This window comes from Oncorhynchus clarkii, unplaced genomic scaffold (genome assembly GCF_045791955.1).
Source record: "Oncorhynchus clarkii lewisi isolate Uvic-CL-2024 unplaced genomic scaffold, UVic_Ocla_1.0 unplaced_contig_13995_pilon_pilon, whole genome shotgun sequence".
Classification (NCBI taxonomy): Eukaryota; Metazoa; Chordata; class Actinopteri; order Salmoniformes; family Salmonidae; genus Oncorhynchus; species Oncorhynchus clarkii.
This window is the reverse complement of record NW_027258358.1, coordinates 37501-49371: the sequence shown is the minus strand read 5'-3', so window position 1 is coordinate 49371 and position 11871 is coordinate 37501. Positions and strand designations below refer to the sequence as shown.

General features: G+C 47.7%; 1 protein-coding gene across 1 annotated transcript in view; it reads right to left on the bottom strand.

The window, feature by feature from the left end:
• Positions 1-516: 516 nt before the first annotated feature.
• Positions 517-11871, bottom strand: part of LOC139396797 (actin remodeling regulator NHS-like) — a 41238-nt gene continuing 29883 nt past the window's right edge. The window contains exons 10-15 of the mRNA XM_071143714.1: positions 11853-11871; positions 11127-11333; positions 10793-10900; positions 8001-10662; positions 3610-3739; positions 517-1582 (exon numbers count right to left, since the gene is read on the bottom strand). The exon at positions 11853-11871 is cut by the window's right edge and continues 679 nt beyond it. Of these exons, the coding sequence (XP_070999815.1) occupies positions 925-1582; positions 3610-3739; positions 8001-10662; positions 10793-10900; positions 11127-11333; positions 11853-11871 (3784 nt within the window). The 3' untranslated portion in view covers positions 517-924. The remainder of the gene's footprint in view (positions 1583-3609; positions 3740-8000; positions 10663-10792; positions 10901-11126; positions 11334-11852) is intronic.

The window sequence follows — 11871 nt, the reverse complement described above, 5'->3', positions numbered from 1 at the left end:
CTTGGCCCTCCAGCTGCAGAAAGGCCACAGCACGATTGTCCCATCATCTCTTCTGACACCTTGACATCTGCACCACATCACTTCAACAAGACCAAATATTTCCCTTATGTGTCCCTGCCAGGAATCCCTGCACTGAGAGCTCTTCTAGGGTCATAGGTCATTCCTATTTCTTGACATGTAGTTTATCTATGTGAGGATGGCATGTTGACCTATGTGTGTTGTTAACTCACTCTTGGTAGAACAATACTTTGACACACGGTTGTCAATAGTGATCACAGTCCATTGTTTTGTGTTGGGGCGGTAGCAATACAAAACATATAGCTTATTCATTTTTGTCGACTGGGGAACATTTGGTTTATGGTTGAAATAATGACCTGTCCTCTGGGTAAAAGTGTAGAGAGAAATGCAATTCTTTCGGAAAGCAGTTATTTTAGGGTCACGTTAGGACACGACATACAAGTCATCCAACATCCAAGAAGATAAAAAAGGACGATGGATGTTCCATTTGCTCCAACACAACACACAGGTTGTCTTACCGCTCCATGTTTCTCCTCTTGTCCACGTTTCACTCAATACAGGATCTTGGGTTATTTAAAAAGGGAGTTCAAAGTTCAAAACAAGAACATTATTTTTTTCTTTCTTTACACTCTGAACAAAACACAAAGTTGTGTTCTTCAGTTCTGCACCAAGATATCAAATCCCCAGGCAGGTAGTCCAGAGTAGTCTTCTCTCTGGTTATACCCTCTTGGTTGAGTTGTGTATCCGTCAGTACTCAGTAGATAAGAACAGTAACAGCACTGAACCAGATCCATATAAATATGTCTACGTCCCAAGTGGCACCCTATTCCTTATATGGGCCCTGGTCAAAAGTAGCACACCAAATAAGGATTAGGGTACATGTTTCTGCACTGAGCAGAGCGATCATTACGCGGAGCGATCATCATGGGGACTCCCATCTGAGTTCTCAGTCTCCCCCTCTGATATGACCTGCATGGGTGCCGTATAGAGCCGGCTACGGGTGCTGTAGCGACTACTATTGGCTGCAGGGGGGATCCGGGAGCGCCCCTGTCTGGACGAGGCCGACGTGGGGGGTGTTTTAGGGCTGAAGCTGTCTGAACTGGGCCTGGGGAAGAGGCTGGGGGGGAAGAGTTGCTCCCCGGCCGCCTGCAATGATGGCTCCTGCAGGGGAGAGGGGGGCTCCTCGGTGGGGTACCTGACCTGGCCCTCAGCAGCCAAGGGGTGTCCAGGGGACTTAGGGGCGATGGGGCTCTTGAGGATCTCTGTAGCAGACATGCGGTAGCTGGAATCAGTCCGGCTGCCCTTCTTCAGGAGAAGCAGCTTGAACTCCTCGTTGGAGGTGCTGGACTTCTTGGCGCTGCGGTAGATGGGTCCTGGGGTGCGCTGGGTCCCGGCCGCGGTCAGGGTGGAGAGGGCTGGGGCGGGGGGGATGATGAGAGGGGGCGGAGGGGGGATGGCTGGGAGGATAGCTGCAGGTGGAACGACGGCAGCTGGAGGAGGACACAGACGGCTCTTCCCACTCAGCTCTCCAGAGTCCTTACGGCCCAGGACTTTTCTCTTGGACCTAGAATAGGAGAGTGTTACACGGTTCAGGTAAACAGGACATTTCATAGCCCATTCTGCTGTGGTTCATATGTCTGATGGGTTTCTGCTGTGGTTCTGATGTCTGATGGGTGTCTGCTGTGGTTCTAATGTCTGATGGGTTTCTGCTGTGGTTCATATGTCTGATGGGTTTCTGCTGTGGTTCTGATGTCTGATGGGTTTCTGCTGTGGTTCATATGTCTGATGGGTTTCTGCTGTGGTTCATATGTCTGATGGGTTTCTGCTGTGGTTCTAATGTCTGATGGGTTTCTGCTGTGGTTCATATGTCTGATGGGTTTCTACTGTGGTTCTTATGTCTGATGGGTTTCTGCTGTGGTTCATATGTCTGATGGGTTTCTGCTGTGGTTCTAATGTCTGATGGGTTTCTGCTGTGGTCCTAATGTCTGATGGGTTTCTGCTGTGGTTCATATGTCTGATGGGTTTCTGCTGTGGTCCTAATGTCTGATGGGTTTCTGCTGTGGTTCTTATGTCTGATGGGTTTCTACTGTGGTTCATATGTCTGATGGGTTTCTACTGTGGTTCTTATGTCTGATGGGTTTCTGCTGTGGTTCTAATGTCTGATGGGTTTCTGCTGTGGTTCTAATGTCTGATGGGTTTCTGCTGTGGTTCATATGTCTGATGGGTTTCTGCTGTGGTTCTAATGTCTGATGGGTTTCTGCTGTGGTTCTAATGTCTGATGGGTTTCTGCTGTGGTTCTAATGTCTGATGGGTTTCTGCTGTGGTTCATATGTCTGATGGGTTTCTGCTGTGGTTCTTATGTCTGATGGGTTTCTGCTGTGGTTCTGATGTCTGATGGGTTTCTGCTGTGGTTCATATGTCTGATGGGTTTCTGCTGTGGTTCTGATGTCTGATGGGTTTCTGCTGTGGTTCTAATGTCTGATGGGTTTCTGCTGTGGTTCTGATGTCTGATGGGTTTCTGCTGTGGTTCATATGTCTGATGGGTTTCTGCTGTGGTTCTTATGTCTGATGGGTTTCTGCTGTGGTTCTGATGTCTGATGGGTTTCTGCTGTGGTTCATATGTCTGATGGGTTTCTGCTGTGGTTCTAATGTCTGATGGGTTTCTGCTGTGGTTCTAATGTCTGATGGGTTTCTGCTGTGGTTCATATGGCTGATGCGTTTCTGCTGTGGTTCTGATGTCTGATGGGTTTCTGCTGTGGTTCTGATGTCTGATGGGTTTCTGCTGTGGTTCTTATGTCTGATGGGTTTCTGCTGTGGTTCTTATGTCTGATGGGTTTCTGCTGTGGTTCTGATGTCTGATGGGTTTCTGCTGTGGTTCTGATGTCTGATGGGTTTCTGCTGTGGTTCTGATGTCTGATGGGTTTCTGCTGTGGTTCATATGTCTGATGGGTTTCTGCTGTGGTTCTGATGTCTGATGGGTTTCTGCTGTGGTTCATATGGCTGATGGGTTTCTGCTGTGGTTCTAATGTCTGATGGGTTTCTGCTGTGGTTCTGATGTCTGATGGGTTTCTGCTGTGGTTCATATGTCTGATGGGTTTCTGCTGTGGTTCTGATGTCTGATGGGTTTCTGCTGTGGTTCTTATGTCTGATGGGTTTCTGCTGTGGTTCTAATGTCTGATGGGTTTCTGCTGTGGTTCTGATGTCTGATGGGTTTCTGCTGTGGTTCATATGTCTGATGGGTTTCTGCTGTGGTTCATATGTCTGATGGGTTTCTGCTGTGGTTCATATGTCTGATGGGTTTCTGCTGTGGTTCTAATGTCTGATGGGTTTCTGCTGTGGTTCTAATGTCTGATGGGTTTCTGCTGTGGTTCTAATGTCTGATGGGTTTCTGCTGTGGTTCTGATGTCTGATGCATTCAATGTGTGTTTCTCTGTTTGTAATTTTCTGCAACCTTGGAAAACAATGAAGATCTTTTGAACTGAAATGAAGATGGTGACAGATAAATGTAATGATAATATCGGTTATGACAAGTACAGCTACAACCCAGTGAGTCAAAAATAATAGAGTTATTTGAAGTGAATTGAAAGTGACCTGTGGATCATGGCGAACAGGTCTTCAGTAGTACGTGATTTGCTGGGCGACATGAAGACAACATCATCATCAGGTTTGGTTGTTTCGTCAGTCAGAGGAGAGAGGGAGTTATCACTGGGACTAGTAGACTCTGGAGGAACAGGAACAGGAGGTTATAGGGAATACCATGCCAGTGATCTGATGACATTCCTTATAGGTCATTCAACCCGGCAGGGTAGCCTAGTGGTTAGAGTGTTGGACTAGTAACCGAAAGGTTGCCAGTTCGAATCCCTGAGCTGACAAGGTACAAATCTGTCGTTCTACCCCTGAACAGGCAGTTAACCCACTGTGTCCTCCTCCAGCTGCCGTCGTTCCACCTGCAGCTATCCTCCCAGCCATCCCCCCTCCGCCCCCTCTCATCATCCCCCCCGCCCCAGCCCTCTCTATCCGTTTGTTCTTAACTGACTTGCCTAGTAAAAGAAAGGTAAAAAAAAAGAGATGAGAGGACAAGTGATCTGATCACATTCCTTATAGTTCATTAAACCCTCTAGAGATGAGAGGACCACAACAGAAGTGATCTGATCACATTCCTTATAGTTCATTAAACCATCTAGTTCATTAAACCATCTAGATGAGAGGACCACAACAGAAGTGATCTGATCACATTCCTTATAGTTCATTAAACCATCTAGAGATGAGAGGACCACAACAGAAGTGATCTGATCACATTCCTTATAGGTCATTAAACCCTCTAGAGATGAGAGGACCACAACAGAAGTGATCTGATCACATTCCTTATAGTTCATTAAACCATCTAGAGATGAGAGGACCACAACAGAAGTGATCTGATCACATTCCTTATAGTTCATTAAACCATCTAGAGATGAGAGGACCACAACAGAAGTGATCTGATCACATTCCTTATAGTTCATTAAACCATCTAGAGATGAGAGGACCACAACAGAAGTGATCTGATCACATTCCTTATAGGTCATTAAAGATTAGAGATGAGAGGACCACAACAGAAGTGATCTGATCACATTCCTTATAGGTCATTAAAGACTCTAGAGATGAGAGGACCACAACAGAAGTGATCTGATCACATTCCTTATAGGTCATTAAACCCTCTAGAGATGAGAGGACCACAACAGAAGTGATCTGATCACGTTCCTTATAGGTCATTAAACCCTCTAGAGATGAGAGGACCACAACACAAGTGATCTGATCACATTCCTTATAGGTCATTAAAGACTAGAGATGAGAGGACCACAACACAAGTGATCTGATCACATTCCTTATAGGTCATTAAACCCTCTAGAGATGAGAGGACCACAACAGAAGTGATCTGATCACATTCCTTATAGGTCATTAAACCCTCTAGAGATGAGAGGACCACAACAGAAGTGATCTGATCACATTCCTTATAGGTCATTAAACCCTCTAGAGATGAGAGGACCACAACAGAAGTGATCTGATCACATTCCTTATAGGTCATTAAACCCTCTAGAGATGAGAGGACCACAACACAAGTGATCTGATCACATTCCTTATAGGTCATTAAAGACTCTAGAGATGAGAGGACCACAACAGAAGTGATCTGATCACATTCCTTATAGGTCATTAAAGACTCTAGAGATGAGAGGACCACAACAGAAGTGATCTGATCACATTCCTTATAGGTCCTTAAACCCTCTAGAGATGAGAGGACCACAACAGAAGTGATCTGATCACATTTCTTATAGGTCATTAAAGACTCTAGAGATGAGAGGACCACAACAGAAGTGATCTGATCACGTTCCTTATAGGTCATTAAACCCTCTAGAGATGAGAGGACCACAACACAAGTGATCTGATCACATTCCTTATAGGTCATTAAAGACTCTAGAGATGAGAGGACCACAACAGAAGTGATCTGATCACATTCCTTATAGGTCATTAAAGACTCTAGAGATGAGAGGACCACAACAGAAGTGATCTGATCACATTCCTTATAGGTCATTAAAGACTCTAGAGATGAGAGGACCACAACAGAAGTGATCTGATCACATTCCTTATAGGTCATTAAACCCTCTAGAGATGAGAGGACCACAACAGAAGTGATCTGATCACGTTCCTTATAGGTCATTAAACCCTCTAGAGATGAGAGGACCACAACAGAAGTGATCTGATCACATTCCTTATAGGTCATTAAACCCTCTAGAGATGAGAGGACCACAACACAAGTGATCTGATCACATTCCTTATAGGTCATTAAAGACACTAGAGATGAGAGGACCACAACAGAAGTGATCTGATCACATTCCTTATAGGTCATTAAACCCTAGAGATGAGAGGACCACAACAGAAGTGATCTGATCACATTCCTTATAGGTCATTAAACCCTCTAGAGATGAGAGGACCACAACAGAAGTGATCTGATCACGTTCCTTATAGGTCATTAAACCCTCTAGAGATGAGAGGACCACAACACAAGTGATCTGATCACATTCCTTATAGGTCATTAAAGACTAGAGATGAGAGGACCACAACACAAGTGATCTGATCACATTCCTTATAGGTCATTAAACCCTCTAGAGATGAGAGGACCACAACAGAAGTGATCTGATCACATTCCTTATAGGTCATTAAACCCTCTAGAGATGAGAGGACCACAACAGAAGTGATCTGATCACATTCCTTATAGGTCATTAAACCCTCTAGAGATGAGAGGACCACAACAGAAGTGATCTGATCACATTCCTTATAGGTCATTAAACCCTCTAGAGATGAGAGGACCACAACACAAGTGATCTGATCACATTCCTTATAGGTCATTAAAGACTCTAGAGATGAGAGGACCACAACAGAAGTGATCTGATCACATTCCTTATAGGTCATTAAAGACTCTAGAGATGAGAGGACCACAACAGAAGTGATCTGATCACATTCCTTATAGGTCCTTAAACCCTCTAGAGATGAGAGGACCACAACAGAAGTGATCTGATCACATTTCTTATAGGTCATTAAAGACTCTAGAGATGAGAGGACCACAACAGAAGTGATCTGATCACGTTCCTTATAGGTCATTAAACCCTCTAGAGATGAGAGGACCACAACACAAGTGATCTGATCACATTCCTTATAGGTCATTAAAGACTCTAGAGATGAGAGGACCACAACAGAAGTGATCTGATCACATTCCTTATAGGTCATTAAAGACTCTAGAGATGAGAGGACCACAACAGAAGTGATCTGATCACATTCCTTATAGGTCATTAAAGACTCTAGAGATGAGAGGACCACAACAGAAGTGATCTGATCACATTCCTTATAGGTCATTAAACCCTCTAGAGATGAGAGGACCACAACAGAAGTGATCTGATCACGTTCCTTATAGGTCATTAAACCCTCTAGAGATGAGAGGACCACAACAGAAGTGATCTGATCACATTCCTTATAGGTCATTAAACCCTCTAGAGATGAGAGGACCACAACACAAGTGATCTGATCACATTCCTTATAGGTCATTAAAGACACTAGAGATGAGAGGACCACAACAGAAGTGATCTGATCACATTCCTTATAGGTCATTAAACCCTAGAGATGAGAGGACCACAACAGAAGTGATCTGATCACATTCCTTATAGGTCATTAAACCCTCTAGAGATGAGAGGACAAGTGATCTGATCACATTCCTTATAGGTCATTAAAGACTCTAGAGATGAGAGGACCACAACAGAAGTGATCTGATCACATTCCTTATAGGTCATTAAACCCTCTAGAGATGAGAGGACCACAACAGAAGTGATCTGATCACATTCCTTATAGGTCATTAAAGACTCTAGAGATGAGAGGACCACAACAGAAGTGATCTGATCACATTCCTTATAGGTCATTAAACTCTCTAGAGATGAGAGGACCACAACAGAAGGAAGAGGAAGGGGATTATACTTTTATTTGAAGTCTCTTAAATTAATACATCAATTCAAAAACATTTAATTGTTAAAAAGTCTCAAAGTAAAATAAGTAAAGTACTAAAGCTGCAATACGTCACTTTTTGGGTGACCCGACAAAATTCACATAGAAATGTGTTTATATAGATCTGTCATTCGCATTGAAAGCAAGTCTAAGAAGTCGTATTTATCTGTTCTATGTGCTCTATTTCTGCGCTTCCCGTTTTTGCGTCTTTTACTTGTGGTTGTGTATACCAGCTTCAAACAGCTGAAAATACAATATTTTTGGTGATGGAAAATATATTTCACAGCGCTTTAGATGGTACAATGATTCACTACACTATATTTGCTTGTTGTGACACATAAACTGAAATTAGGCGAACTGTTCGAATTTTTGCAACCAGGAAATGGCGGAGGGATTTCCGCATAACGCATAATATTTAAGTAAAGTACAAGTAAAATCTACCAATCCAGACTGACCTTTGCTGAAGTAGTCCTCTGTGTCCGGTGTGGTGGAGTCATCTCTGCTGTTATCCTGAGAGGCACTTCTGGTAGGAACCCCTGATGATGTCATCTCATAGCGGTCCTCTCCACTCCGACCTCTTAGATCTATCACGTGGCTGATTGAGTAAGGGTGTGCTGCTTCCCCCGTTACACCGGGCACTTTGTCAGGACCGCTGCTTGGGCCCAAGTCCCACCTCTGGACCATTTGACTGTGACAGGAGTGTGTCTGTGACTGGCTGTGATAATGTGACTGGGACTGATATGAGTGGGACTCCTCTAGCGTCTCGTACGTCGGTGGTTCCCTTGGATGATCTCTTTGATGATATTCTCGATATTCTCTAATGAGGCCTTGACTGTGACTCATAACCCTTGATATCTCTCTATCGTGCTCTTCCTCCTCCTCGTCTTCTTCATCCTCTATCCGTTCCCCTAGCACGTGGCACTCCGGGTGTGTAGTAGGAATCACGGGTTCCGGAGTTGGCGGTGGCGCTCGGTGCGTGGGTTCCTCAAGTTCCAAAGGTTCCGCAGGCCGCGTCCGGAACGCCGTCATTGCCCAGAAGGTTCCGGGGCTGTAGCGGTCCTGCCGGTGCCTGGCCAGGCTCTCATAGGTCGGGGGGCCGTCCGGGTGCTGCATGGGGGTGGGGTGGTGCTGGGGCTGGGGCTGGGGTACAGAGTGGTGGTGGTGCTCCTGAGAAGGGTGGTGGGGGTCCTGGGTCAGTGGTGGTGGGGGTTTCTGGGCGATGGGTCTCCTGGGTGGCAGGGGCCTGGTGTTGGTGTCAGAGTGGGGGGTCACGATGGTTACACTGGGCATCTTGGGTCTGGTGGCAGGGGCCCCTGAAGCCTCGTGGGCCCATGCTTGTGGTGGTGGTGGAGGCTCCTGGCCCTGAGCACCCTGAGCCTGGCCCCGGGCCTGGGGCTGAGAACCATCGGTGGCCCTGTGGCCAATGGAACGTAGCTGGACGGAGCGCAGTACAGTGGGGGTGATGGCCAGGGCCATGGGGTTGGCAGCAAGTGGGGCCTCTGGAGTCAGAGTGGATCCATTGATAAACCCAGAGGGGGCTGCACTAGCGTTAGCACTAGCACTAGCGTTAGCATTAGAACTAGCGTTAGCGTTAGCACTAGCTTTAGCGTTAGCACTAGCTTTAGCACTAGCATTAGCGTTAGCGGCTGCAGTGTTACACGCGGTGGCCCGGGCCTCTGCTGCTGCTGCTGCCCTCTGCTTGTTCTGGTGCAGCGTGTGCATGTGGGTCCGGTGGGCCAGAGTGGGTAACGGCCGGCTGCCATGGGCGCTGTGAAGAGAACATAAGTCCAGCTGGGTGGGTGGAGCCGGGAAGTCATAGTCCTTCCTGGATGACGAGGAAGAGGAAGAGGAACAGGAAGAGGAGGACCCAGAGGCCGAGCTAGAGAACTGGGTCTGGGCCTGGTGCTGCAGCGAGGATAGAGAAGACTTCCTCTCGGGGACTTTGGGTTTCCGTTTCCCGCTGGTCGGAGAGAGTGGGCCGGGGAAGAACGCTAATGGGAAGGAAGACGTGGGCGTCTCGGATTGGCTGGAGTATCCGCTGGAGGGCGAGGCGAGGCCGGCCAGCTTCTCAGGAGAGCCCAGCTTGAAGTCTCCATCCCCGGGGGGAAGAGGAGGGGAGGTGGGCCTGGAGGAGCTGGAACCAGAGCCGGAGGAATGCATCAACGCCTGGGTCTCTCCCCCGGGAGAGGAGGAGCTGCCCACCGGCGACTTGATGCATTCAATAACAGTAGTGCCCGTAGCAGTGCTGGAGTTGGACAAGGAGCCGTTGGGGTCCAGGTTATTTTGGGATTTCAAGTCGTTGAGGAACCAGAGGTCTGCATAGTCAGACTGAACGGCGCCCTCGTCCTTGAAGGAGTGAGTGTCAGTGGACCCGAACGAGGTGGGCTCCGTCATCTCCACAGTCCTGGGGCTTCTGGGGCTCCCTATCCCCCAGGCAACACCACCACCCACCGCCTCAGCCTCCAACCCAGGATTCTCCACCTCCCCCGGGCTGGCCATGTCCAGCTGCAGCCTCATCTCTCTGTCTCTGGAAGACATGGGCAGGTTCAGGGTCTGGGTCTGCCCACTACTATGAATCTTTGGTTGGTCCTGGTCGCCCTGCTCATCGCCCTGCTCATCACCTTGCTCATCGCCCTGCTCATCGCCCTGCTCATCGCCCTGCTCAGGAGGGACGTTCTCTGGAGCACCAGCGCTACACGTCTCCTTCAGCGATGAGCTCCGTTTTGGTGGGGGTGGCTTGACCTTTGGTTTCTTCAGCGGACGACACGGCCTCCCTAGCGTCAGGGTGGCTCCCCTGTAGTCAGAGGACTGAGGAGGATACCCAGCCATGCCCTCTCCCTCACCAGGCGTAGCGCCCACAGTATTACCCTGGCCACAGTCAGCGCCAGAGCCCACTGCTGCATAGTTGTACATGTAGCTCCTGTAACTCTGGCCCTGCATGGAGTCAAAGTGCATGGAGGATGAGTAGAAGCCCTGGGAGTCTGCTGCAGCAGTAGGGGGAGCTCGGTCTGAGAAGCCGTCGTAGCTGCTGATGCTGGTGAAGTCTATCCTGGTCTGGTCCCCCCTGGACGAACGCCTGGGGCTGAAGTCCTGACTACACAGCTGGTCCTGATCAGCCTAGAACAGGATAACATAACATTATATAAGATAAGAGGAGACAAGATAAGAGAGGAGAGGAGAGGAGAGGAGAGGAGAGGAGAGAGAGAGAGGAGAGAGGAGAGTCTATATTGCTAAATAGCAGTGGTACCTGGTCTTGAGGGTAGGTCCACTCTCCCTCGCTGGCAGTACTAACCCCTGCATCATCCAGCTGGTCAGTGGCTGAGGAGGTGAAGGAGCTGGACCTATGACCCTGGCCCTGTAATAATAATGATAATAATTCATAATAATAATAAATCAGATTTAAATAGCTATTTTCCAGTAGCTCAAAGTGCTTTACCTAGTTTAGTTAAGAAAATGTAGCTTAATTTTTATTTACAGCTAAAATATGAACTTCCTGTACAAAAGTCCCAACAAACAATACCGTGTCCAAGTATTGAAGACAGGAAGTCAAAGGTAAGTAGGATCGTCAGAGGGAAACTCACCTGCGGCTGATCCGAATGGTACGGGTCGATGATAAAGCCGGTGAGGTCATCGATGGCGTGCGGCGCGGCGTTGAGCGACAGCTCCGAGTCACAGTGGGAGGAGCCGGTCAGAGGGGGGGATGCGGCAGGGGGGAGTGTCTCAGAGGTCTGGGAGGGGCATGTGGAACTGCTGCCACTCCAGTTACCACTGGACGACTGGTGGTCCTCCTTATAAGAATAATACATATAGTTATTTGTAGAGCACTTTTCATCACATGCAGAAAGCAGAAAGCTCTGCACATCATATAAGTAAGTCAGCCTTGTCCAAGCCAGAATGGCCCATTGGGCAGGAGTCTATCTCCTGTTTCTTTATCATGAGGCAGCTTGATGTACAGTACACCCCCTGGACAGGACACTAGTCTATCTCCGGTTTCTGTATCATGAGGCAACTTGATGCACCAGTACACCCCCTGGACAGGACACTAGTCTGTCTCCTGTTTCTATATCTTGAGACAGCTTGATGTACAGTACACCCCCTGGACAGGACACTAGTCTATCTCCTGTTTCTATATCTTGAGACAGCTTGATGTACCAGTACACCCCCTGGACAGGACACTAGTCTGTCTCAAGACCTGCTCATCAAAAACAAACTGACAAAAACAAACAAAATGACTTCCAAAAGGCTACAAGCAAAAGAAGACAGAAGACAAGATACACAGATAAGTGAAGATGGCAACGAAGACGTACCTTGTGGTCTATCTGTCCT